This window comes from Anolis carolinensis, chromosome 2 (genome assembly GCF_035594765.1).
Source record: "Anolis carolinensis isolate JA03-04 chromosome 2, rAnoCar3.1.pri, whole genome shotgun sequence".
Lineage (NCBI taxonomy): Eukaryota > Metazoa > Chordata > Lepidosauria > Squamata > Dactyloidae > Anolis > Anolis carolinensis.
Window position 1 is genome coordinate 286020391 of NC_085842.1, and position 27810 is coordinate 286048200.

The following is a 27810-nucleotide window of genomic DNA, read 5'->3' on the forward strand; positions in this document are numbered from 1 at the left end:
CCACACAGTCCCCCAAGCGTCTTGATCTGTCCTATTGGATTAAAAAATTATCAGTACCAGGTTTTAAAATGAAACCAGCCCTAAATACACAAAAACTACTCAAATGTAATGGCTTTATTTTACCAATCCCAACATTCCCCTCAAATAATTTTTCCCAAACCAGTTGAAAATAGTAGACATGAATAATGTCATTTTCATTATGCTCCTAATACAGCCCATATAAGACTGGCACAGAATGAAATGCAGTTCATCCCTGCCTCAGCTGCTTATCTTTGTGAATATGATCTTAGAGATATCCTAATTTTAAACAAGCATAATTAAGGCCTATATTAGATTTAGCTATTTTTCCATAATACACAAGGAACACAGGAATACCTATAACTCTACTTCTACAAATCTGATAAATTCATTATCATGTGTTTTGTTACTAACACATGCCATTTTAAATAATGAATTATTTGTACGATATAATCTTTATTTATACAAAGTATTATTCATTTTGGTCTCCTAGCAAACATAACAGCTGATGATTGTCTTTGCCATCTTCCCAGCCCCCTGAACAGATTCTGCAAAGATTTTGCTAGGTTCTCCATAGGGTAGCCATAACTTAGAAATAACTTAGACACACAATAACAAACTTTTTAGGATGCAGAAGAAAACTCAAAAGATTTTCTTGTCTGTCAACAAAATAGTTCTGACATGGACTGCACATTTGTGCATAACTGAATACATCACATAAGTCGGGTGCAATAATCAACAATCAAACTGAAAAAAGGGACAATGTTTATAACTTCCAGATAAATACTTTATAGACTCTTAAGAATTGTAAACAGAGAAGTTGAAAAAATATTTTTATTGACCAATATTTCAAACCAGTTGGGTGTTTCGACTGCTGGATAATTATCCTGATGGCTCTGTACAGTTCTTATTCAGATCACTATTTCCACCCTTAGATATGAGTGTCAGCCTATTGTCATTGCAGAGCTAGAAAAGGATAGAGATTCAACACCTTAGAAAACCACTGTAAGTATTGGTGGTAGCCTCACGCATCAAGATTCATATGAAGGTGCTTTGCTCCAGAACAGGCGCCCAATTGTTAAGGTATGATGACCAGATAAACGGAGGGCCATCCAGTCTGTAATCTTGTTAACGACGAAAACACCACTGTATCACTGCCAATCACTGTATCAACAGTACTTCCTGCTTCAGATTACCCATTTGTCATCTCTGAACCAGTGAAAACTTCATTGCTGATCAATGCAAAGGTGGAATGTCTTGCTCTGTAAGGAAGGCATTTTAAAGAACCATATAGCAAAATGACTCAATTTTTGCAAAACCACTTAAGCCAGTTCTGTTAGGTTTATCCCAGATCCATGATTACTTAATATATTGGGATAAAATAAAAGTGAAACTCTCTGAGTCAACTACCCATTTTTAAGTACTGACTGCATGTACTAGAAAAGGTAACATGTAGCAAGACAGCATAGTTTCCGCACCTCATTTTCATCAAATCTTCATTCGTTTAGTGATTAATTTTTTCATAGGCTCCAAAAATATCACAAGCTATGCCACAAAACAAATTGGATCTCAATGCTGAGGGCCCTTTTTGTGCTTTTAAAATAAAACCAACATACCCTCCCCTGTCCTACAACATAAGAGAATACTTACAATGTCATTTGGAGTGGGCATGTCTCCCCAATGCAGCCTCCATTCGACTTTGTTTTAAACCCTGTGCAGCATAGGATACAGAATAGTTTATAACTGAAGCCCAGTTTGTTTTGAGGTTCTATATATTATTGGGACTGAAATAAACATATGCTGAAATGTGATGGTCTAATTTTTCTTCAGTTAATAGAAGAGATGCAAATCACCAGCTTGCAGGATAAAAGGGATATCAGTTGGAACATCCTAAATTATAGGTGCAAACTGTGCAGCCTTTCAATATTGTTGCAACTGCAACTCTTTCGTGGCAAGGGCTGCTGGGAAACACAGTCCAACAAGATCTGGAGGGCTGCACAATTTCCAAGCCACTCATAGCCAAAGAGTCTGAAAGAACAGGCTGCCAATTTCCTGCCAGAAATAGTTTCCCACTTACAACGTTCAATGTTTCAAGCTTGACTGAAAGTCCTTATGTGATTGTCACAGTCTGACTGATTAATACTGGGGCAAATATCAGTATCAAACCACTTAGCCATCTTTTCTTGGAAATATATGTTCAGAGGAGGTTTGCCATTGCCTTCCTATGAGACCAAGGGAGTGTGACTTGCCCAAGGTCACCCAATGGGATTCCATAACACAAACCCTGGTCTCAATAGTCATAGTCCAATGCTCAAGCCACTTCATCATGCTGTTGTCGAATGCTTTCATGGCCCGAATCACAGGGTTGTTGTGTGTTTTCCGGGCTATATGGCCATGTTCCAGAAGTATTATCTCCTGATGTTTCACCCACATCTATGACAGGCATCCTCAGAGGTTGTGAGGTATATGATAACCCACAATTCCTACTGGCTGTTAGGAATTGTGGGAGATGAAGTCCAAAACACTTGGAGGGCCAAGCTTTGCGCATGCCTGGGTTAGAAGCATTTAATTATATAGATAAATAAATATATCATTAAGAAGGGCTAAAGAGATATTTATTTCACATTACTGTATTAACAAGTCATGGTTGTATTGTTTCTTCTTCTATCTCTACAAATAATGGCATGGTCATCACTGCAAATTACTGACAAGTTTAATCTAAACCTGAAATCAAATCAAATGTAATCATTTTAAAAGGGCTCATTCCTTTCAGAGGATCTCACTGCTTCATCTGTGCATGAACATGTATCTTACAGGTGCCAACTTTGGTTAGATTTCCTCCCCCCCCCCAAGCCATACAACTTATTTTAATGTATATGACTAGCCCATGACTATATTCTGTCCCCCCCCCCAAACTTCTATCCTCATTCTTCCTTTTTTGTATTCATCATGATTTTTAAAAAGAAAGAATGTGAAAACTGATGTTAAAGTTGATTGGTAAAGACCTTCCCCAACAGCAGCAGAAGCTTTGGAGTCACTCTAGTCAAGCAATAAAGAAAGCAATGAGTAAAAAGTAGCTGGGCAAGGTGTGAAAAATAATCATGGTGGAACTTGAAAGGAACCAATTCAAGAGGAAAATCTGTAGTCCTAGATTTTTATTTTAAATCCCTCTTTATTTTTTCTTCAGTTGCTGTATCTACAATGCTTTGCACATGCAATATTTACTTTTCCAAAGAAACTTCTAAAAATGAAACCCATGTACCATTAGCCACACACCCAAAGTTTAATATGCCACACCTCTCTAAGGGGAAAAAGATGCATTTCTTACCAAATAGTAGCCTGTGTGATAGCCGCTCATATACCAAGCAATCAACATACTTCCCAAGGCTTCACCGTCATCAGGAGAATCTTGACTAAGAATTGGAGGAGGAGGAGGCATCAACTAAGAACATAAAGAAGATGATTTTGAAATTAAACTGATGAACCTTTCTTTTAAGAACCTTCAAAAAGCAACTTTAAGTCACAAAGAAGAACAGACATATTTTCATGGAACAGATACATTTCACCTGGCTACAACTAACACATATTGTCCAGTTACAACTATACACTTCATCCTAGCATTTCATTGTAGAACTGAGGATTTTTTAAAACAAATTTTCTTTGCAAGTATGTTAATATTGGAAAAATAACTGATTTAGAGGAAAAAAACTGTGGCAGCAAGGGCTAATCCATGAGAGAAACAGATGGCTGCCATCTCAAACAGTACATTTCAGAGACTGGGTTATCAACTTACTTGTTTTTGACACTTATGGTATGCTTTTTCTTACCATGCTTTACACCAATTACTCACCGGGGGTCCTGATGGAAATGGTGGAGGCCAGCCTGATGGGAAAGGTGGAGGGCCACTGATTTTCATCCCAGTCTACATTGATGTCATTTCCATGGCAAAAAAAGAAGATCTTCATTATACCAAGAGCCTCAAAATGTAACATATCATAGTTATCTATAGAGCTCCACTAAAATGTGTAGTTCTTATATATCTCATAATCATAACACACAAATTAGTTGCTAACAGTTCAAAAGTTACAACATTTTTGACAAGTTTTCTCCAAGACTGTCAAGTACAATTCCATATTCAAATTACACTAAACACTAATTACACATTACTTCAGCTTTGTAAATAAGCAGTAACCTTGTAGCCTCATACTCAATTTTAATTTCGGAACATCAATACACTGGACTCCTTTCAATAGAACAGATCTCCGTTCTTCTGCTGGCAAAACAGGATTAAACGATTTTTATAATCATGGCAATGGTGGCACAACTGTGGATACAAAAGGACCTTGAATACAAAACAGTTTTTGGTGCCTAACTCCAGATTAAGCATTTGAAATTGTGAAAGAGAATTCCAGCCACTAAAATTTGCAGGTTCATTGACAACCCTGAACCACTGGACAGGGCCTCTTCTGCATTTCTTTCAGTATCACAGAATAATCTTTAATCCTAAGTGGGATAATTGACCCATCTAGTTCAGCACTCTCTCCACCAAGTGACAGTATCAACTTTCAAAAAGGACTCTTCCATAATCTTAACTGCCAAATCCAGGGATTGAATATAAATCCTTTTATATAGAAGACATATATTCTATATCACTAAGCTACAGTCCCATGAAACTATAATGCCTTGATTGTGAACATGATGGCTCCTTTCTCTAAAGAGAAAGGCAATGCAATCATATAAATTATGTTAACATTATTCTATTGTAATATGAAGATTTTCTATGTTCCTTTTATGCTTACCCTTTGTGTGCCTGGTAATGGTGGTGGCGTGAAATGGGAATTCCAATGTGCTGATTTTGTAGGATTGTGTTTGTTACCAGATGACTGGAAGGAGAGGTCACTCTCATCTGTAGAATACTGTGTCTCATTTTCATTCTATAAAACATTATAATTTGGAATTTATGACAGATACTTTTTAAGCCATATTTATGAAAAACAGCAAAGAAAGTCCCAAATGTACATCACATTGTTCCTGTTCCAATACCACATTCTCTCCAATAACTCTCTTTTCAGATCAATTCACCATGCTCCTTATTTCCATCAAATTTCAGAAGTTACATCCCATCTCACATGCAGCTGCCCTTCTATTCATGTTTGCTTATCATATATACATATGGTATGTATAAATCAAATTTCTGTATAAGGGCAGGTTTTGGGGCCAAAATTATAAATTTTGATAAAACCTAGATAAACTGAGGGTCATTTTATGTAGAGAGGAAGCGCCAGTATTGTCAGAGTAATTACGCAGCACAGCAGCAGTTGGATGGAGTCAGTAGAATGGAGAACGAAGAGACATCAGAGACGATGGTAAAACTATATGCAAAGTTTTACTGTACAAGACAAACAGACTTGCAGACAATGGACACAGGACTTGACTTCTCAACAGACAGCAGAACAGAACTGAACTGATGCAATCAGTAATACACACACAATTGTGTCTGCATACTCCCCAGCTCCAGCCACACATCAAGGGCAACACAGCTTCTTAGTAATTAACTCTTTCCAGACTATAGCACACTCTGGATGATGCAATCAGTATGCAATACATGCAAGACACAAATTTCATTTAAACACTACCAATACACAAATCCCACATTAACAAGTATTACCTCAGGAGACCAGTCACCCCCAGATGCCACCAATTTAACTGCCAAGGTATTCAAAAGGACCTTTTGCCACTCTATTCAGAAAAGCAAATGAATCAAACATTGACTCTTCTAATAATAAAAAGCTATCCCTTTTTCTGCATATAGTGGCAAAATGCAAGGGCTCAGTTTGTGCCAGGAGAACCTAAAATAAGTCTCAACCCACTCTATTCTCTTGGCGCTCCTTTGAAGGGAAGTGTTAAAATGTTTTCCTGCCGAGGCATTTAAAAAGGTCAGAAGCAGTGGTGCTGTGACAGAAAGAATAGAAGGTTTCAGTGCGTCATTTAGGCTTTCCCAAGGCTGATTAAGCTCTTGCCTTTCTCCACTTTACTCAGAGAAAGGAATGGTTCTTTTTGAAAAAAGTTAAGGTGCAGTACTTACACTGACCCATGGATACGTCAACTTAGTTTCTAGGGTGGATTTATGTTATTTGGATCTATCTTGATCTTCTAATCTTGATGGTTTAAATTTTAGAGTATAATTTTGGAACACCTGAACATTGGGGCTATGTTTAAGCTAAACTTTAAGTATGTAAAACTCTTGTTCAAGTAACAGTATAAAAGTCAAAAGTCCAACAAAATATTAAGATAATCTCAAAGGGAGGCAAAGAAAATGTTGTATTATGCTTATTACGATTTGAGCAACTTGTCGCGGAAAGTGGACATACTCAAGGAGGGCTGCAGCTGTCTCAGTAAGTAAGAAGACCACATTAAAGACCACATTAGACCAAGTTACTAATAAATACAACAGGACTCAAAAACCCCTTTTTGTAGCAATTCTTAGTTCAACTGAAGCATGCACACAAAGTCTGGCTCAAATAGAAGAAAGTAGAAATCTGTCTTTGAGGCGTATTACTTATACTTCCCAGACAGATTACTTCTTTTACCTCTGCAATACTTATAGTAATCACTATTTTTCTCCATCTCAACTGGGCATACATTTTGTATTTGCCCTTACTTCAGCAGCACTCCTCTCTTCATTTGTTCCCTCAGCATTGCCTGCTGGTAGAAGATCTGACAGACTTTGCTCTTCCCGATTTCCATATCCCGTATAGACAACAACGCAAGTCCCTTTCTTCCAGTTAATTGAGTTAATAGTTGCCTGGTACACATTGCCATCTTCAGACCAAACTGCACTGCAAGCATCACCAGTTCTCCACTGCATTGAAGGAAAAAGAAAGTTAAGTTCATGAAAGTTAATTAAATAACTTTTTCCCTCACCCCAATATACAAACATCCTTTTCCTTCAACAAAAATGAATATACAGTAGAGTCTCACTTATCCAAGCTAAACGGGCAGGCAGAAGCTTGGATAAGCAAATATCTTGGATAATAAGGAGGGATTAAGGAAAAGCCTATTAAACATCAAATTAGGTTATGATTTTACAAATGAAGCATCAAAACATCATGTTATACAACAAATTTGACAGAAAAAGTAGTTCAATACGCAGTAATGTTATGTTGTAATTACTGTATTTACGAATTTAGCACCAAAATATCATGATATATTAAAAACATTGACTACAAAAATGGCTTGGATAATCCAGAAGCTTGGATAAGTGAGAATCTACTGTACTGTGTGTGTTATAATTTTTATTGTTTTAAACTAGAGTTTCCCAAACTCTAATCCTTCAGGCATTTTAGACTTCAGCTTCCAGACTCTCTGATTGTTGGCCAAAACAGATGCTGCTTCTGGGAACTGAGATCCTAAACCCCTGGAAGACTAGAGTTTGGGAATCACTGTTTTAGACATTTTGAGCAATTACCAATATAACTGAACCCATGACAAAACAGAGGCCTGTATTGATAATCAGGCTTTGGGGTTCCCCCATAATTTTCATACACAGTAGCAATTAAGTAACTCACAGTTCGAGTTCTATTCTTTTATTCTACATCTGGTAGAAACTCTAGCGATGAAAAGGAATACAATCTTAATTTCATGATAAAAACAGTGATTTTAAATAATTAGCACTTTTTTAAATTACCTGCTTTTGTGGTGCACCATTGCTTTTCTTCCTACTTTTGTTCTTTTTGTTATTTTTTCTTTTTGTGCCAGAATTTTGCTCAGTTTTATCCAAAGATTCTGAACAGTCTCCATTTTTCAATGCATTCTGTTGGAGGAAAAAATATATTAGAGTTTAAAAATAACAACTCCCTCCACTTCTTAATCCCCACATTACAGCTATTTTGCATTTTTACTCAACATATAGTACCAATATCTCACATTAATTTGATATTAATGGTTCAGTGTATCTAACCTGATACATCAACATTATTACCATTATTATTATACCCTGTATTATCTCTCCTGCAGGAGATTTAACATTCATTTCTACCAACAAACTTTAACCAATGATCCAAGTTTTTGGAGATGCTTTCTTGACTAAAAGTTCTAGAGTTATACATAAGAATATTTCTGAAATGTTAGAAACTAGAAATCTGCTTTCAAATAAATTTCTAGAAACTTGAGTTTTGAATTTCATTTTTGAATATGTATTCCTACATTTGTTCTGATTTGGGAGCACTTGAAAGTATGTGTCATGTTTCTGACAAATTACCTGCCCTTCCTCTCCACAGCATCCCTTCCTCACAAGGAGCCTAGCAAAGCATTTCACCTGGAAAGACTCCGGCAACACATTGCATACTGAAAAAAATGACACTGACTACATAATACACCCAGTATCGTTTTTGATACTTTAACCTTTTAGGTGAGAGATTCCACAGGTAAAGCTTTTATTTCATCACCTGCTCCTATATTGTGGAATGACTTGCCCAAAGAACTCCAACAGCTAAATGAGCTGTCAGAATTTAAAACACAACTGAAGATCTATCTCTTCTGGCAGTTCTACCCAGTCTACACTGAACCATGAGATTTGGATCTACGTTCTATTGCTGTTGTTTCTTATCCTTGGTATAGGTATGTTATAGTGGTCTGTTTTAATATATGTATTTTGTCATATGCACATATTTTATGTTGATATGTTCTGACTGTGTTTTACCCCACCTCGAACCATGAAGAGAGACAGGTAGGAAGTTGTTGTTGTTGTTGTTATTTTCATTATTTCTACACTGAAAAATTGTACCAGTGAATGTTATATTTGAAGTCTTGCTACTAACATTCTGCTTGGGATTCAGAGCAATTTTCTACTCCTTTCAACTCCTTCTATTTTTCATATTCAGACTACCTACTCAGGGATAGAAACGAGGGACCAATATACATGTTTAACTTAGTTCTTGCATTTTCTCCATAGAAGCCCCAAGGATGTACTTACTTACCTTGAAGGATGCAACTGCTTTGTCATATGCTTTTATGAGTGCTGTATCATCCCATATATCAGAATCATCACTCTATGGAGAAAAAAAACCCCTGTTTTTAAATTACCGAAATACTTAAAAACTCGAAAAGTTTATAGATTGCCTTCTTCAATACACCAAGACTATTTCTGCTAGTGTTTCCATAATCAAGATGGACACAAAGTACTAATGGAGACCTGTCGTGAAGTCTGGGTATGTCAAGTGAGATTACATTTTTTCCTTCAAAAAACAGATTAGTAAACTTCCCTGCCATTGCATTAAGATACATTTCTGTCAGTTTCAAAAACAGTTTGCACAAACTGAGACAAATTCTGACTGACTATTCATTGCAGTTTGAAGATTGCTTCAACAAATTCCCACAAAAGTGTCCGGAAAAAGCCCCCAATGCGCATCATTACTCTGGGGTTTGTGTGATCACCATCCAGGCCTCATAACTGGTTCCAGAATTTCCTATGTAATTATCTGCACAGCAAAACCACTTTCTTAAATACCAGCTTGAAATTGCATTAACTGTTTGGTGCAAATGGGGCCTGGTGTGATAAATCTGATGCTTCAATATCCTCTTGAACAACCAATTTATGCTTTACTTCCTCGGGGACTTTCTGACAAACAGGTGAAACTCCCTCAGGTGAACTCAATTCAGCTCTTTCTTTCAGTCTCTGAGGACCCTTGCACACAGCTGTATAAAACCCCATGTTTTCTGCTTTGAACTAGCAGTGTGGACTCAGATAACCTTGGGCTCTTCCATACAACCATATAACCCAGAATATCAAGGCAGAAAATCCCACAATATCTGCTTTGAACTGGGTTACCTGAGTCCACACTGCCATATACTCCAGTTCAAAGAAGAAAACATGGGGTTTTCTGGGTTATATGGCTGTGTGGAAAAGACCTGAATCCACACGGCCATATAACCCAGTTCAAAGCAGATAACGTGGGATTTTATGTGTGGAAGGGGGCCTCAGATAATGCGGTTCAAAGCAAATATTGTGGATTATTTGCCTTGATATTCTGGGTTATATGGCTGTGTGGAAGAGCCCCTATTCTGCCTCCTGATCTGGCCGAAGGAAAATACGAATTCAGGTGCTGTTGTTCCTTTATTTTATTTGAATGTATCAATTCATATATCCCACCTTTCTCCCAATAGAGAGCCAGTGAGCTGTGATTTAGGTGGAGAGTTTGAACCCAAGGCCCTTCCACGCAAACATATAACCCAGAATATTAAGGTAGAAAATCCCTTATCTTCTTTGAGCTGGAGCTTCTTCCAAGAAGCTGAATAAAGTCCTATATTTTTCTGTTTTGAACTGAAATATATGGCAGTATAGACTCAGATAACCCAGTTCAACGCAGATACTGTGGGATTTTCTGCCTTGATATTCTGGGTTATATGGCTGTGTGGAAAGGCCTGGGTTTATCTGAGTCCACACTACCATATATTCCACTTCAAAGCAGATAATATGGGATTATATCCAGCTGTGTGGAAGTGGCCCCAGGCTCAGTCACAGAAACCAGCATGGCCAAGTCGCACTCTTTCAGGCCCCTTCCACAGAGCTGTGTAAAATCCACATTGAATTGGATTATATGGCAGTGTGGACTCAGATGTATTATCATGATGTATTGTATGTGTTTTTATAACTTGTTTTATTGTTGTTTGATTTGTTTTACTGCTTGTTTTTATATTGTCATGACCGGGCTTGGCCCCATGTAAGCCGCCCCGAGTCCCTTCGGGGAGATGGGGCGGGATATAAGAATAAAATTATTATTATTAACCCAGTTCAAAGCAAACATTGTGGGATGTTCTGCTTTGATATTCTCCGTTATATGGCTGTGTGGAAGGGCCCTTCGGCTCTGGGGGAAAACACTTCTACTTACAGATCTTGCCCCAAAAATGTCCACTGCCCAATTAGAGTGAACCTACACCAGGCCTGACACTGTAGAAATAACCCCTTTAACTGCTATGGGACCCACACTATGGAACCATGGGAGTTATACTTTGTGAATAGAAGCGGAGAAGGGGAGCCAAGGGTGGGCCCTACCTGCCCGGCTCCGCGTCGGAAGAGCACCTCTCGGTCGTCGCCTTCGCCGCTGCGGACCGCCATGAGGGCCTTCTTGGCCTGGAGGGGGAGCGACGCCTGGGCAGGAGACGCTCTTTCGCAGCCCGCCTTCTCCGCCCGGGCCCAGCAGGGAGACGCTTCCGGTGGGAAGGGCGACGTGCTCGCGACCCCTGGTGGCGGGAGGCCTCAGTGCAACATTCCCTTCCTAGCGCTGCATCTAGTGACTCAGGCACGAGCAAACTTCGGCCCTCCAGGTGTTTTGGACTTCAACTCTCGCCATTCCTAACAGCCTCAGGCCCTTTCCTTTTCCCCCGCAGCCTTTGTTGGGAGGTGTTAACTGGCCCTGATAGTTTTCTCTCACCCTGAACATTACAGATATATAAACCCCACTTGCCTAGTTTCCAACAGATTTCCCAACCTCTGAGGATGCCTGCCATAGATGGGGGAGAAACGTCAGGGAAGAATGCTTCTGGAATATGGCCATTCAGCCCGGGAAACAGCAACCCACACTTTTCTATGGAGGTTCAGGCTGTCTTGGAGGATAACCCTTCCTTGAAAACAAACGTGATGGCCTCCTCCTTCTCCTTGGGCCCTTCCACACAGCCATATAGCCCAGAATATCAAGGCAGAAAATCCCACAATATCTATTTTGAACTGGGTTATCTAAGCCCACACTGCCACATATTTCAATTCAAAGCAGATATGGAATTTTATTCAGCTATATGGAAGGACCCCATATCTCCAGATCAGAACAGAACCACATAGTACTTAGAATCATAGAATCATAGAATCATAGAATAGTAGAGTTGGAAGAGACCTCAAAGGCCATCTAGTCCAACCCCCCGCTAAGAAGCAGGAAATCGCATTCAAAGCACCCCCGACAGATGGCCATCCAGCCTCTGCTTAAAAGCCTCCAAAGAAGGAGCCTCCACCACGGCCCGGGGGAGAGAGTTCCACTGCTGAACAGCCCTCACAGTGAGGAAGTTCTTCCTGATGTTCAGGTGGAATCTCCTTTCCTGTAGTTTGAAGCCATTGTTCCGTGTCCTAGTCTGCAGGGCAGCAGAAAATAAGCTTGCTCCCTCCTCCCTATGACTTCCCCTCACATATTTGTACATGGCTATCATGTCTCCTCTCAGCCTTCTCTTCTGCAGGCTAAACATGCCCAGCTCTTTAAGCCTCTCCTCATAGGGCTTGTTCTCCAGACCCTTAATCATTTTAGTTGCCCTCCTCTGGACGCTTTCCAGCTTGTCAGCATCTCCCTTCATCTGCGGTGCCCAAAACTGGACACAGTATTCCAGGTGTGGTCTGACCAAGGCAGAATAGAGGGGGAGCATGACTTCCCTGGATCTAGACGTTATTCCCCTATTGATGCAGGCCAAAATCCCATTGGCTTTTTTAGCTGCCGCATCACATTGTAGGCTCATGTTTAACTTGTTGTCCACGAGGACTCCAAGATCTTTTTCGCACACACTGCTGTCAAGCCAGGCGTCCCCCATTCTGTATCTTTGATTTCCATTTTTTCTGCCGAAGTGAAGTATCTTGCATTTGTCCCTGTTGAACTTCATTTTGTTAGTTTCGGCCCATCTCTCTAGTCTGTCAAGATCGTTTTGAATTCTGCTCCTGTCTTCTGGAGTGTTAGCTATCCCTCCGAGTTTGGTGTCATCTGCAAACTTGATGATCGTGCCTTCTAACCCTTCGTCTAAGTCGTTAATAAAGATGTTGAACAGAACCGGGCCCAGGACGGAGCCCTGCGGCACTCCACTTGTACTTCCCCAATATAGCTGATTTAATAACTAGGATCTTCACAGAAAGGATTTAAAAGGTGTTGCCTTTCTCTTGCTATTGTAAGTTTAGACATATTTACACAGAACAGAACCATACTGGTTAACCTCCTTCACAAACAAATACAATGGTCATGTTAGAGGAAGAACAATTCTCTCTTCGTGTTGTTGAAGGCTTTCATGGCCGGGATCAAAGGGTTGTTGTATGTCTTTCGGGCTGTATGGCCATGTTCCAAGGAGGGCCACTTATTGATAGACTGCAACATCTCTAATACTTATATTTATGAAACTCAACAACTTGGCAACTAGCTACTTGAGTTTTTCCCACTGGGACTCTGAAGTCATCTGGAGAGATTCGCTCAATAGTCATGTCAGCGCTCTACTGTTATTTGGAACAGCACATTTAGCTCTATTATGTACAATGCTATTCCTCTAGATTCTAAAGTGACTACTAACTATCCTTACATCTCAATGGATTCTCACCTTGTCGTGGTGAGGGGGCTTGTGTTCCAATGAACCTGCGGGCACAACCACCGGAATCATGCACTCCCAGGAGTGGCCACAGGGGAGGATCCAGACCAAGCACAATCCCTCAACGCCGGAGCAGGCGGAGGATAACATGGTACATGTTACAACGGCTGTGAAGGCGGAAGAAGGCTGCAACAGACTGAGAAGCCACTGTCGTTGTGTAATCACACCACTGCTGGAACTTCACTCTGTGAAGACTGTGTGTTGACTGGCCGTGCACCGACCTCCACACATTAAAAAAAATCACACACAGGCGTCTTCCAAGAAAGATGGAAGACAATCATCCTTGAACTACAAGAGATCGCCTAAGAGAAGATGACATCTCAAACCATCTCAACTTCATCCAACCTCCCATTTATTCTGTGTACCACAGAAGAGCATGTGAACCTGATTATAGTTTTGGATGTGCATTACTATTGGATTTATTTTTATTGTACATGAACACAAATAGACAATACAATCAAGATCAAGTATATCTTTCAACTGTTTGGGGCTTGCTGAAACTTCTGTGAGTTAGTCTGAAATGTGTGTTGGCGACAGGCTGCTTTCTCTTGCACTAGATCAGTGGTTCTCCACCCGTGGGTCCCCAGATGTTTTGGCCTTCAACTCCCTGAATTCCTAACAAGCTGGTAAACTGGCTGGGATTTCTGGGAGTTGTAGGCCAAAATACCTGGGGACACACAGGTTGAGAACCACTGGACTAGATGAAACCTTGGCCTAGTACTATAGGGATTTCTTGTTGTTAATCACTAATATTGATTTAAACATACAGTGCTTTCATCAACAGACATATGCATGTGACTATGCTAGACTTCCACTCTCCCATCCATTAAATATTAGTATTGAGATATACATAATGCAGCTGGACAGATAAAAAATTCAAAAAGTTTTAAGAAACCGTGGAACACTATTAATTACTAAGATTTTTAAGGAAACAAAAACAACTCTATCGCCACTAACTGTTGTAACAATTCCAACATTTCCTAAAAGTCTGCTCACATGGTGCACTCTTGTCGCTTATGAACAGGAATGGTCATAATTTACAGATATTCTATTTTAGATACGTTTCCCACTTTTTGCTTGGAAACTCTTGCCTAAAGATTTCTATATCCCATTCTTTGCTATATAATTAAAACAAACAAATTATATTTTATACTCTGTATGTGCTGTAACTCACTATCTTTGAACTTCAAGAGAGATCTGGGCGCCCTGACTGTCTCCTCCCTAATCTGCAAGTAACACATAATGAATCCATTGTTTGAGAATGAAAAGCCCAACAGGGGCACAGAAGAATGACTTGGCAGAATCCCAGGTCAACTCACTCCCCCCCCCCCCATCCCATTTAGTTGAAAAATAGGCATGAAAGCTAAATAAGTAGTTCTAGTAGGATCTTTACTACCAATACAGAAAGGAGTCAATCTGAACACAGCCAAAAATGTTTCCTCCCTATGATTTTTACAATCAATCAATCAATCTTTAATCAAAAAATAATGCTTATATTTGCATTCAGATTACAGACTTTAATTGCAGTTTTACATAGTAAATATTAGAGAATGTTTTGCCATTGTAATGTACTCAGGCTGCAATTAGAACACATGACAGAAGTCAAGTTATTTGATTGTGCTAACCAAGGGACTAAACTCTCAATTGTGTAAATCTGTCAGCAACATCTGAAAACGTGTTAGAGCTGTCTTGAGTGCCCAATTCCAAACTACACAGTATTTCATGCAACATTTTATTGTAAAAATAATTTATGTTTAACTTTACAGCTGACCTTTACAAAGTGGAAAGCAAGGAGAACCTTGGGCTTTAAAGAGGCATACCTCTGAATGTTAAAGAGTTGCCATAAAGATTTCCAAGTCTACTTTCATAGTTAATAACTGGTACAGTCACACAAGTTATTTTACTGAGCCAACATTTTAACAATGAAAACTGCAGTTAAGCTACTGCTACCATTACTAATAGACATGCAAAGGGAATAAAGAACTTAGAATGCAATTTTATTTGAACAGATTCTAGTAATTTGAATAAAGCCAAGTCAGCTGCAACTGCACTACATTAACCAGATATTCTAAAATAAATGCATACTGGACAAGTGAATAAGTAGAAGATAAACATTAACCATTTAATGGCTGGCTACTTTTAGAAATATGTCTTTTTTTAGGCCCTATATTTTCGAGATGCACTGCAGCATTATTCGGTCCTCTGTGTAGCCACGTATTATTTTGCTCCTCCCTGAACAGTCTTCTTCTCATTAGCTGCTTTTTGCTTTTGCTGCATAATTTCAGAATCTCTGAAAAAGAAAAAAAAACAGGAGTATGTTAGATATAGCTGTTTATCTGGTTTTTAGTATAATGAAGAAATCTCTTTTTAAAACCTAGATGTTCTACGTTCAGTTCTTGAATGTTAACTATATATTCAGAATTCTGAGAAAGTCACATACAGCTCACCCTTTCCCATGAAATCTGAGTTGATTTCCATGCAAACATACCTTTGCTTCCTCTGAGTAGCTGAGAGAGCATCCTCTTTTCTTTTGCCTTTATTCAATTCTTGGGCTTTCTTCATGTTTTTCTGGCGGGCAAGTTCACGCTGGTTCCCACCTAGAATTGAGAAAGTGTTAGACCTAGGTTTCAGAGCACACCTTAACAAATGATTTTTCCAATTTAGAAAAGCCCAGTGTTTCCCCAATTGTTAGTTGCACAATATCAAATATGGCACCAAACTTTCTCATCTCTTCTTCATACAACTTAAAATATAACAGGAGACAAGGGCATTCTTGGGAGAAGAAGATACTTCCTATTTCCTTATTAAATTGAGACTTGGTATCCCATTTCCTCCCTTGGATTCCTAGATAAAACAATATTGAGTAACTGTAGTTCCCATCCACTGGGGGCGGCGACAACTGACAGGGAGCTCTGGCGTGGACTGGTCCATGAAGTCACAAAGAGTCGGCGATGACTGAGTGAATGAACACACACACGCTCAAATGTTACACCCCAGTCTTATATGAAGCCCAATATAAAGCTGCAAATGAGCAATGGTGTTGTGCTAATTCCCCTGAAGTTATCAGATTTGCCTACTGCTTCTTTATATGTGGTTCCTTCTAACCTGCAGACAAATGTATAATAAGAATGGGAATAACGTGGCCCTTCATGCACTTGTTGCTTCTGGTGGTTCTATCCTGTGCAGCCAATGGGAAATGCAGTCTAACAGCATCTGAAGGTTGCCCCCCCCCCCCCCCCACACTGTCCTCCTCACCACAATTATGAATTCTTTCTACTGAACTAATCTGATTGATAGCATCAGTCTGGTGAACAATGAGCCATTTCACACCTTATTTTGAAACATATTCAATATTATCTTTGCGTACACAGTGATGTAAAGGAATAAGTCCAATTAACCTATATTTTTTACATTTATACTTTTCAAAAATAGAGGATGGGCAGCAACTTCTTGTCAAGTATCATGAAAGTCATGGACCTTAGACTAGGACATCCGGCCTTGGTGAAACCAGACTCAATTTCTGTTGTCTAAAAAAATTAAGTGCAGTACCAAGTAAAAGTATTCTATAACCTTTCCAAAAGCCATATAATAGTTCATGTACAGTTACTGGTTCACTAGTTAAACTGGGAGATCATGTTCTCTCACTAGAATCCAATTATGTTTTAAAATGTCCTCTTTTTTGCCTGCCACAATGAGAAACATGCATTTGACAGAAATTCTAACAAGTTTTTTTGGTAGCTACTCCCACCTTCTAATATGCTTCCACTTGCAAGCAAACACACTCTTCAGCAAACAGGCATTTAGATTTTAGGCGGACTAGTTTGCTGAAGTATGTTTACTAGAAGATGCTGTTTCTTTATTTTAGGGCTAATTTATTACTTTTTACATTCAATACTGTCAACAGCTCAATGAAACAAACCTTTCTTTCTTAGATATCATAAATTAAAATTTCATATGATGCATTTTCAGAAAACAAACCTTTGCTTTGTAAAGCATTTATCCATGAAAAATATGCTGTCTTCAATGTCCCTGAAACTGGAAAGAGTGCCCTGAGAAGACTATCTTTTTCAGTATGTTCCATCTCTAGGCAAACAAAAAGGGACTACTAGCAAAATGATATTTTTCCACTGTAAATTCTAGCCATCTGTTTCTATGAGTCACTAAATTTTTAACAACTGAACAACTTGTTAAAGAAGTGAACAGTTTCTGTGAAATCTTATCATCTTTATCCATCTATCAGTCTCATTTTACAAACTGCTGGTCTGTCACAAAGCTCAACATTTAGAACCTCTCCCCAAATATTCATGTTTTCCTCCTCTCTTTTTCCTTTTAGTGTATCTTTTGAAGTTGTTTTATTCAAGAAGCACTATGGGATCTGGTCTTACACCAAAATATTCCACTGAACGTTCTACAAGGAGAATGTCAGTCAGGCCAATATGTTTGGTACAAGGTTAAGCATCCCTTATCCAAAATTCTCAAATACTCAAAAACTGTCCATGTAGGTGGTTGAGACCTTTGCTTTCTGATGGTTCCATGTATGCAAATTTTTTTTGCATGTACGAATTCAAAACATAGTGTATAAAGTTACCTTCAGGTGATGTGCATAAGGTGATTATGAAACACAAATGAATTTTTTGTTTAGACCAAGCATGGGCAAACTTTTTTGGGTGGTGGCCACATTCCAGGCCAGGGGGGAGGTTAAGGGCAGTTGGCACACCGGGGGGGGGGGGCGCAGTTGATGTCTGCAGGCTGAGAGAAGGAGGAGACAGGCTGCTGCTGAGAGCTCTAAGTAGCCAAGTCTCTCTGCCTCGGCCCATCTCCCTGAGGCGGACCTCCTCATCTGCATACTGACAGGAGGGCCAAGGCAGATAAGGGCTGGACGGAAGAGCCCAAGGGGACGCATCCAGCCTATGGGCCTAGGTTTGCCAGGCCTGGTTTAGACTTTGGCTCCATCTTATTATATCATAGAATTCAAGAGTTGGAAAAGATCCCAAGGGTCATTCAGCCCAACCCCATTCTGTCATGCAGGAACAATCAATCAAAGCTTTCCTGACAGATGGCCATCTAACTTCTGCTTAAAAACCTCTAGACAAGGAGACTCCACCACACTCTGGGGCAGCATATTCCACTGCCAAACAGCTCAACAACAAGAAATAATACATATGCAATACTCCAAGCCGATCTCCTCAACTCCCCTACTAGTAATACAAAACACTTCTGGTCCAAGTATTTCAGGTAAGAGATACTCAACCTGTACCTAATCAGCACATATCAAACAGCTGACCCTGCAGAAGTATCATGTATAGGGACTCTCCCTGTGCTGGATGGGGTTACACTTCCCTTGAAATCTCAGGCTTGTAGCCTGGGTGTTTTCCTGGACTCAACTCTTAGTCTGGATTCCCAGGTGTCAGCAGTGGCCCAGAGTGCACATACACAGCTAAAACTAGTGTGCCAGCTGCGTCCATTTCTTGAGATGTCAGATCTGGTTGAAGTGACACATGCCTTCATTACATCCCCTTTGGACTGCTGTAATGCACTCTATGTGGGGCTGCCTTTGTAAAGTCTTTGGAAACTTCAGTGGGTGCAAAATGCTGCTGCCAGAATGGTGATGGGGGTGTTATAGGAAGCATATCACTCTCACTGAAACAATTTCACTAGCTACCCAATACAAGGTACTGGTCATGGCCTATAAAGGCGTATACGATTTATGACCAAGCTATTTGAAAGGCTGTCTATGAACACACCAGAACTTTAAAATCCCCAGGGGAAGGCCTTCTCTCTGTTCCACCACCATCATAGGGTCACCTGAGTAGGACAGGAGAGTGTGGCTTCTCAGAGAACATCTACCCTTACCATTTAATGCAGTTTGAAATTGGTATTTAAGAAAATATTTTCGCAGTGCAGATTATTACACAGGAAATCCCGGAACTAATTGAAGTCTGGGTGGCAACTATAGAGCACTGAAGCGCATTAGGGGCTTTCTTTCACATGTTTTTGTTGTCTGACCGCCATGTGAAGCTAGGTTTAAACTACATTAAACAGTCAGTATAGATGGGGTCTCCCCCTCCTTTGCTTTTATTTTCCCAAAAGGCAAAGACTTTTTATTTCAGCAAATGTTTAATGCATAAATAGGAACTTTTATGGGACATATTTGACTTATCTTCAACTGTCTTTTTTTAAGATCAAGCCAAGGGATACTATGTAGTATTTTATGTATTTTAATACCTGTTTAATACATTAAACTATCTTTAAATAGTCCTAGATGTGCTTATATTTCAGTGTTTATATGCTAGGGCCAAACTGTACATACTATTGTTTTTAGTACTGTTTGTCCTTTTGAGTCTATTTTAAGAGAGAACAAGCAGCACATACATCCGGAGAAAGTCGGAGAAAGTTACATCAAAATGAAGTAAACAATACATAATTTAAAAAATATTTTTATTGATTTTGAATGTATATGGCATATTATAGAATGCTTTTTGTAATTATTGTTTTTGGAAAACGCTGAGTCCCACTCAGGAAGAAAGGTGGGACTTATAATAAAATAACAAAAATTGTTTTTGTTTTTTCAGATTTTATGTTATTTTATTTATTTTGTGGAGACTTCTCTTCATTTCCCCACTGGCTCATATTTATCACTGATGACTGAGCTTAGTGACATATGCTATTTAATTGATGAATCTCCACAAAAATAAAGCAACTTCATGCATGATGTAGCAAAGGGCATCCACTGTCCACTAATGACGTTTGGCACCACTTTAACTGAAATAAAATCTGACAAGCATTTTTGTTGATTATCAATACATTATTTTATACAGCATCACTCATCATCATATTATACCTTTAATTATTTGGATTTTGTTATGATGCAGATGGGTATGAAGAGGCTTATTCTCTGGTTTGTCATTTAAGTTTTTAAGTTTTATATTGATGCTATTTATTTATTGTTTTGATCTGTTTATTATAGCATTGAATGTTTGTCACTTTTGTTCTGGAAACCACCCTGAGTCCCCTTGGGAGATAGGGCAAGTCACAAATAAAGATTATTATTAAAGTTTTAAATACCGAGTCAGGTGTGTTTTATGGATTTTTAAAAATAGATTTTAGAGTCCTGGGTTTAATTCTATTTTAGTGTTTACAGTCTTTAGGTATTTTTTTCTTGGCACTATTCACCGCTCCGAGTCTCTTTCAAGAGAGAAAAAGCAGCATATAATTTTGCATACTAATGATAATAGCAACACAATACATTCTGTAATTTGTAGTTTGGTGAAGATCTAGGAAAACTACAACTCCCAGGGTTCGGTAGCATTGAGCCATGACAGTTAATCAAGACTGGACTCATGGCACAGTGTAGATCAGGCATGGGCAAACTTCGGCCCTCCAGGTATTTCCGACTTCAACTCCCATCATTCCTAACAGCTTTTGGGATTTATGGGAGTTGAATTCCAAAACACCTGGAGGGCCAAAGTGTGACCATTCCTGGTCTACACCATCAAAAATCAAATACAAATAAAGTTACAAGTCGTTTAATGTCACTTAAAACACTTAGGAACCTTTAAAATAATAATTGAAACACAACACATACAAACACCAGACATCCTTAATTTTTTAAAGCCTGCTTTCATTTAATGTCCAGGCCAGTAAACATCAATGTGTCAAACAAAAAGTTCTGATAAACTCCCACAGCTTGCAAACCTTTTGTTTGGTTTAAATGTTAGTTTAATAAGAATTTGGCAGTAGTTTATTAAGAACGAGTTTTAAGGGCGAGCCAAGGGGTGTTGTATCGTGTTTTTAAATATTTTAAAACCATTTTAATGATTTTAATTATTTGTTTTAACAATTCTGTTTCCTTCCATTTTAATGTCTATTTGTTCTAGGTTTTACATTGTAATTTGTGTTGTTTTTAGGGCTGTGTGCCACTTTTGAGTATCTTTTAAGGGAAGAAGGCAGGATATAAATAAATATTCCCATTACTGTTATTATAATTGCTTACATCAGTGCTTCCTAAACTTTTTTCCATTTGCATCCCCTTTCCACCAAAGAAATGTTTACATAACCCCAGGTACAGTAGAGTCTCACTTATCCAACACTCGCTTATCCAACGTTCTGGATTATCCAACGCATTTTTGTACTCAATGTTTTCAATATATCGTGATATTTTGGTGCTAAATTTGTAAATATAGTAATTACTACATAGCATTACTGTGTATTGAACTACTTTTTCTGTCAAATTTGTTGTATAACATGATGTTTTGATGCTTAATTTGTAAAATCATAACCTATTTTGATGTTTAATAGGCTTTTCCTTAAACTCTCCTTATTATCCAACATATTCACTTATCCAACGTTCTGCCGGGCCGTTTATGTTGGATAAGTGAGACTCTACTGTATATACAAATAATACCCAATAATAAACCAGAATTTGCAAGGCTTGCGAAAGAAGCTGTTTTTCCTTTTTATGAAGAATAAATGTCTACTATAAACACTGCACATCGTTGTAACTAAATGGACGGTGTTCAGAACATACACAATTTTGTTCGCTCCCTGAAGCTTCATGAAAGAGTATAGCTCAGGCATGGACAAACTGTTAGGAATTGTGGAAGTTGAAGTCCAAAACACCTGGAGGGCCCAAGTTTGTCCAAACCTGGTGTAGATACACGCACAAAATGGGCTGACATTGTATCCACGGCCTCTCCCCTCAAGCTCCCACTTTCCGAGACGAGAGTCCGGCCCAGCGGCGCCTCCCTCTGGCCAAGCGCCACTACCAGACACTAGGCCTCTGCCGCCACTACTACTACAACCGCCACCACTACTGAAGGTGGAGTCCAGACCCGAAAGACACCGACAAAATCATCGCGAGCGCTGAGGTAGCGGGAGAGGGAAAAGAGGAAAGGGCCGCTACTTACGGGCCATGGCAAAACAATAACCCCAGCGACGACAACCGTCACGCGAGAGCTCCGACTTCCCACCAACCACTCCAACTGCCAGAACCTTCTGCGTGCCCCGCCCGCCGCGCGCTGCCTTATATAAGGGGCCCCTCTGTGACGTCACCCCGCACACGACGTCACCTTTTTTGCCCATAGCCACGCTTTTCTTGACAGGCTGTATTTGGTCGGGGCTTTATTCTGCGCGTGCGCAGTTGCTCTGTTTTCCTTTCGCCCTTCCCTCCTCCCCATTCAGCGTGTCTTAACTGTCTATGTGGCAAGAGAGCAGAGGAAACAAAGCGCCTAGTCTACGTTACAAGTTGACAGCACTTTTTAACTGCGGGCCCTTCCACACAGCTCTATATCCCAGAATATAAAGGCAGAAGATCCCACAATATCTGCTTTGAACTGGGTTATCTGAGTCCACACTGGCATAAATTCCAGTTCAAAGCAGATAATGTGGGATTTTCTGTCTTGATATTCTGGGATATAGAGCTGTGTGGAAGAGCCCTGGCATGGCATCTCAGGAGCTGGAGGGTCTTTAGCCTTCTCTTCCAAAAGTGTTGGCACCTCACCAAACCACAAATCCCAGGATGCTGTTCTAATCAAATGGTGTCAAACTGCATTAATTCTATAGAGTAGATAGGCCCCTGGATTAAGCCCATTAATGACCTTCTGCAAACACAGTGGAATTCTTTTGGAAATCGTAGCATTTAAACAAACTTGGTTCTCGAGATATGCAAATAAAGGCTTGGCCAAAAATAAATATGGAAAGCAGATATGTAATATCCTGGGCCCTGAAAGCTTCAGAATGCATGATGCAGTTTAGCTAAACAAATACTGAAGTGGCACCCTTAAGACAAAGAGATTTATTCCTGAGTGAGCTTTAGTGGAGACTTCATCCATTGCCAAGTTATACAGGCACATGATGCAAAAGCTGGATCCTTATTTCCAGTCCTTTTTTCTGCAGTACTTTGAAACAAAGCCCAATCACACAGCTGCCCTGGGATGTAAAGCCTATGGGCCCTTCCACACTGCAATATAACCCAGAATATCTGCTTTGAACTGGGTTATCTCAGTCCACACTCAGATAATGTGGGATTTTCTGCCTTGATATTCTGGGATATAGGGCTGTGTGGTAGGGCCCTGGGTTATCTGAGTCCACACTGCCATATAACCCAGTTCAAAGCAGATAATGGTGGGATTTTATACATCTGTGTGAAAGGGGCTTATATGCTCTAGGCTGCATCTATACTGTAGAATTAATGCAGTCTCATACTACTTTAACTGCATTGGCTCAGTGTTAAGGAATTCTAGAGCCCCTTCCACACAGCTGAATAAAATCCCACATTTTCTGCTTTGAACTGGAATATATGGCAGTGTGGACTCAGAGAACCTAGTTCAAAGCAGATATTGTGGGATTTTCTGCCTTGATGTTCTGGGTTATATGGCTGTGTGAAAGGGCCCTAGGATTTGTAGTTTGTTGCAGTTCCAACACACTTTGGCCCTTTTCACAAAGCTGAATAAAATCCCACATTATCTGCTTTGCACTAGAATATACAGTGTTCCCTCACTTATTGTGGGGGTTAAGTTCCAGGACCACCCGCAATAAGTGAAAATCTGCAAAGTAGGGACGCTATATTTTAATATTTATACATTATTTTAGTAATTATACACTAATTTAAGTATTATCAACCAATCGTGTGTTGATATATCACCTCCTTCTCCTTCTGTTGCCGCTTGGGCTCCTTTTCTCTCTCTTTGGCTTCTCCTTCCTCCCTTCCTTAGGCTGTAAATTGTAATTTTTATTATTTATAATAGTCTTTTAGAGTTTATTGAAAAACTGCAAAACAGTGAATCTGCTAAAAGTAAACCGTGAAGTAGTGAGGGAACACTGTATGGCAGCGTGGACTCAGATAACCCAGTTCAAAGCTGATATTGTGTGATTTTTGCCTTGATATTCTGGGTTTTATGGCTGTGTGGAAGGTTAAAGACCTTGTAAAACTACACTTCATGGAATTCCATAGCATTGAGTCATAACTATTAAAAGTCATGTCAAACTGCATTAATTCCACAATTTAGATGCATCCAAGTTGCACTTAACAAATACCATTCTTAATTCTTTCAGTTACATAAATATATTGAAGATGTGCACCCTAAAATAATCTGTGGGCTAAGTCAAATAATCCAAATTTATATCCAGGAGAGACTATTGTATGAGGTGCCATCAACCCACACCCGGATGAAAGCTTGATGTACTTGGAGAAAACTGCCAGGTGTGCCAAGTCAACAACAGCAATTAAGTAGCAAAAAAATAATAAGGAACCGATGTAATCTGTGAGCTACTCGAAACGAATACAGCCTTAAAGCCAAGAGAGGATTATCTAGGAGCTGGAAGCAACCTCATTTTATCCACTCAAAGCTTTATTTATATGCAGGGTTAGGGTTGACCATTAATTTTATAATGTTAAACATTTAAAATTGAAAACTTAATTCATTAGTACAAACACTAACATTTTCATTTGGTAAATTATTGTTGCCTAATTTCTCAGTTAAAGAATTAATGTTGGGCCTGATCCAATTTACAGAGAAAGGTCTGTAGGCTGTCACTTGGGGATTGCATTAATTCTAGTTCCTTATGATGCTTCTTCAAAAGATCTTTTTTTGCCTTTTTAAAGTTGTCTTAACTCTGGAAACAGTATTGTCTGGGAATTGTGGGAATTCAGGACCCCAATGACACTGCCATATAATGCAGTTGAAACTGTATTATATGGTTGGTATAGTCATATAATGCAGTCAAGTTGTCCAAAATCATGGGATCTCATCTTACAACCTCTTCAATTCAGTTTATTACTTATTGACCTCTTTGCTTTCTACCCTCATTAACTTGTACACCTCACTTCTTAAAGCGACTTGTTTGTCAGAGGTTAATATGGTGTGATTTATTTCATGTACAGGACACCGATTCACTGTATGTACAGCAATATAGACACAAAATTGTCCAGTGTATCAACATTGGAGATTTCGTAATATGACTTTTCAGAAATTGTTTCTGACACAACACAGAGGAATTCGTTTCTGCCACCGTTCTCCCAGTCAAGATGTGTGGGCTGAGGAGGTCAGGGGAAGAATGCAGGCTTTGCATATAGGAGCTAAGGATCCCAGATGTAATCTGTTGTATTTGCAGTTTTGATGATCAAATGTCTAACAAGTCCTCTTTTCTTTGCAACCATTTTGTACTATTTTAATTGTATAATGAAACTGGGTAAGTGAAAAAGAAGGATGATGTATGGGTAAGTAGGTAAGGAGAATAGGAATGTAAGGGGAGGGAGAAACTAAGGGTGCATCTACACTGTAGAATTAATGGTTGACACCACTTTAACTGCAATGGTTCAGTGTTATGGACCCATGGGCAGGGCCGGCCCTAGGTAATTTTCAAGTGTAAGCAAGCATTATTTTTGGCGCCCCCCCTCCCCACTTGCGGGACAGAACCTTCCTGCAAGTGGGTGCGAAGGGGAACTGGGAGTGCTTGGGAAGCTCTCAAGGGGGCGCAGTCGCCTCAACTGCGCTCCGTAGAGGATTGTGCCTTCAGCAGCAGTGTAGTCCGCATAGCGCTTGAACCGCCCCTGCACATGGGAAGTTATAATTTTACAAGCTCTTTAGCCTTCTCTGTCAAAGACTGCTGGTGCCTCACCAAACTATCAAGCTAAGCAGTTAAAGTGGTGTCAAATTTATTCTACGTATAGACGCAAAGTGTGAATCCTTTATTCTTTTTTTTTAACCTAATGCAGGTATTATTGCACTAGGCAGGCAGGCATATCAGGTTTGCACATATACAAAAAACATGCCTTCTGAATAGGATTATGATTTAGGGTGGCACGTAGCTTACTTTCGGAGTGCACATCCTCAGTTCTTTATTCTTTTGTATCTAACCTAGTATTGATGAAGGTGTATTGGGAAAATATAATACTTGTATTGGAAAATATATATTGAATGTAATCATGTTAAAGAAATAGATATAGAGAAATGTAATCACCAGCAGATGTGTGCTAGTTTTAGGAATACTCTGTTCAGCAAAACAACTGCCTGCCCGTAGCAAGACCAAAGTTCACGGAGACATCTGTTAAAGTGTCAACAAGAACAGATAAAGCTCCATGCTAATGGACAAAAGACAAATTAAGGGTTTTTTGGGATGTCAAGATAAGACCTGGCGCCATGAGGGGAGTGCCATTAAGTCTCTGACAACTGGGATTCTCCTTAATTAATGAGAACCCTAATGCATGAGGCGAGAATTCCAGTCTAATAGGTCACTAACAGCTGAGACAACTGGAATTCTCCTTAATTAATGAACACCCCTAATGGGTGAGACGAGAATTCCAATGCGAATAGGTCTTTGACAGATGAGATAAGGGGATTCTCCTTAATTAATGAGAATCCTTAATGGGTAAGGCGAAGATTCCAAAGATAACGCCCTAATGGAGGGGTAGAGGTCCTGAAAGTAGTTTATATTTTAGGAAAATGCCAAGATAGCTTTTTAGTTAAGTGCCCAGTAAGACTTTTGTTGACACTAATTGGTGATTGATAATACCTGTGACTCAGTAGATGGAGGAAAAAGGGTATATAAGAATTTGTGATCCTCAGTTAGGGTACCTTGGCTTTCCTGATGACAGGAGAAGGTCCTCCTTTTCTTTATTGCTGTATTCTCACTGGCCATTGAGAATAAAGACGTCATTTTTCTACAGCCACTAGGAACTCTCTTTGTCTCATTGCCTCAGACCTTTGTCTGCCATTTCAATATTACTGCTTTGGATTGAGATACATATGTGCCCTGCATATACAGAAAGGCTTGGTCTGCACGATAGTAAACATTATCTTTGGATGCAATGATGTATCATTTAGGAATATGTGGCTCACAGTTTGTTTGGGGATAATAGGCCTAATTCCTTATTAATGGTTGCCAAAGCAGGGCAACGCACATAAATTCCTATTCTAGAGAAGAATATATTGAGTGCAAACAATTGTTTTCTCCTTGAAACTGTATCCCCTTTCCCTGAATCATGACAGCACATAACATTGGGTTGTTGAAAGCATAATTTGTGGTGGGTGGGTGGGTGGCGGGGTCATCTCATGTCCTAACTGTTGAATGACTGAGCTGCGTTTCAAATTTTTTCACAGATAAGGGGAATAAATTCTAGCTTTGTATAATACATAAAGGTGAGTGTGGAACTGTCAACAGGGAAAATTAAATGAAGACATGTAACTGATACGGAGAATATTCAGAGCTCAGAAAAATTAAATTTATTGGTACTATAAATCCCAGAGTCCTCCACCAGCACAGATAGGTACTAGACAAGTTGATGGGTGAGTTCTGGAGGCTAAATAAGTACTCTGGGTATGATATTCTGGGAGCAGCTTGATAAGATAAGCATCCTGCCACCAGGTAAACCAGTTAAACATGTAATGTTATATCTCTCATATTATTATA

At 39.4% G+C, this 27810-nt stretch overlaps 2 protein-coding genes across 2 annotated transcripts; both read right to left on the reverse strand.

Moving 5' to 3' along the window:
• Positions 1 to 838: 838 nt before the first annotated feature.
• On the reverse strand, positions 839 to 11263 carry LOC100553231 (survival of motor neuron protein). The gene is made up of 9 exons (XM_008103020.3): positions 11072 to 11263; positions 8997 to 9068; positions 7706 to 7831; positions 6680 to 6880; positions 4818 to 4952; positions 3869 to 3940; positions 3347 to 3460; positions 1669 to 1729; positions 839 to 1280 (listed from the first exon to the last, which is right to left on the reverse strand). Exons 1-8 carry the CDS (start codon positions 11132 to 11134, stop codon positions 1673 to 1675), a joined length of 840 nt encoding a protein of 279 aa, XP_008101227.2. The 5' UTR covers positions 11135 to 11263; the 3' UTR covers positions 839 to 1280; positions 1669 to 1672.
• A 3510-nt stretch (positions 11264 to 14773) lies between these two features.
• serf1b (small EDRK-rich factor 1B) lies at positions 14774 to 22497 on the reverse strand. Its single transcript, XM_062972304.1, has 3 exons — positions 22308 to 22497; positions 15890 to 15998; positions 14774 to 15691 (listed from the first exon to the last, which is right to left on the reverse strand). The coding sequence occupies exons 1-3, from the start codon at positions 22480 to 22482 to the stop codon at positions 15619 to 15621; spliced, it is 357 nt and encodes a 118-aa protein (XP_062828374.1). The 5' UTR covers positions 22483 to 22497; the 3' UTR covers positions 14774 to 15618.
• Between the last annotated feature and the right edge of the window lie 5313 nt (positions 22498 to 27810).

Coding starts and splice junctions, on each gene's coding strand:
- LOC100553231 (XM_008103020.3), bottom strand. CDS start 11,134: ATGGCGGTCCGCAGCGGCGAAGGCGACGACCGAGAGGTGCTCTTCCGA. Junction 9,069..11,071: donor TCCGACGCGGAGCCGGGCAG/GTAGGGCCCACC, acceptor TTTTCTCCATAG/AGTGATGATTCTGATATATG. Junction 4,953..6,679: donor AAGAGAGGAGTGCTGCTGAA/GTAAGGGCAAAT, acceptor AATGTTTTATAG/AATGAAAATGAGACACAGTA.
- serf1b (XM_062972304.1), bottom strand. CDS start 22,482: ATGGGCAAAAAAGGTGACGTCGTGTGCGGGGTGACGTCACAGAGGGGC. Junction 15,999..22,307: donor TTATTGTTTTGCCATGGCCC/GTAAGTAGCGGC, acceptor TCTCAATTCTAG/GTGGGAACCAGCGTGAACTT. Junction 15,692..15,889: donor GCTACTCAGAGGAAGCAAAG/GTATGTTTGCAT, acceptor TTTCTTTTTCAG/AGATTCTGAAATTATGCAGC.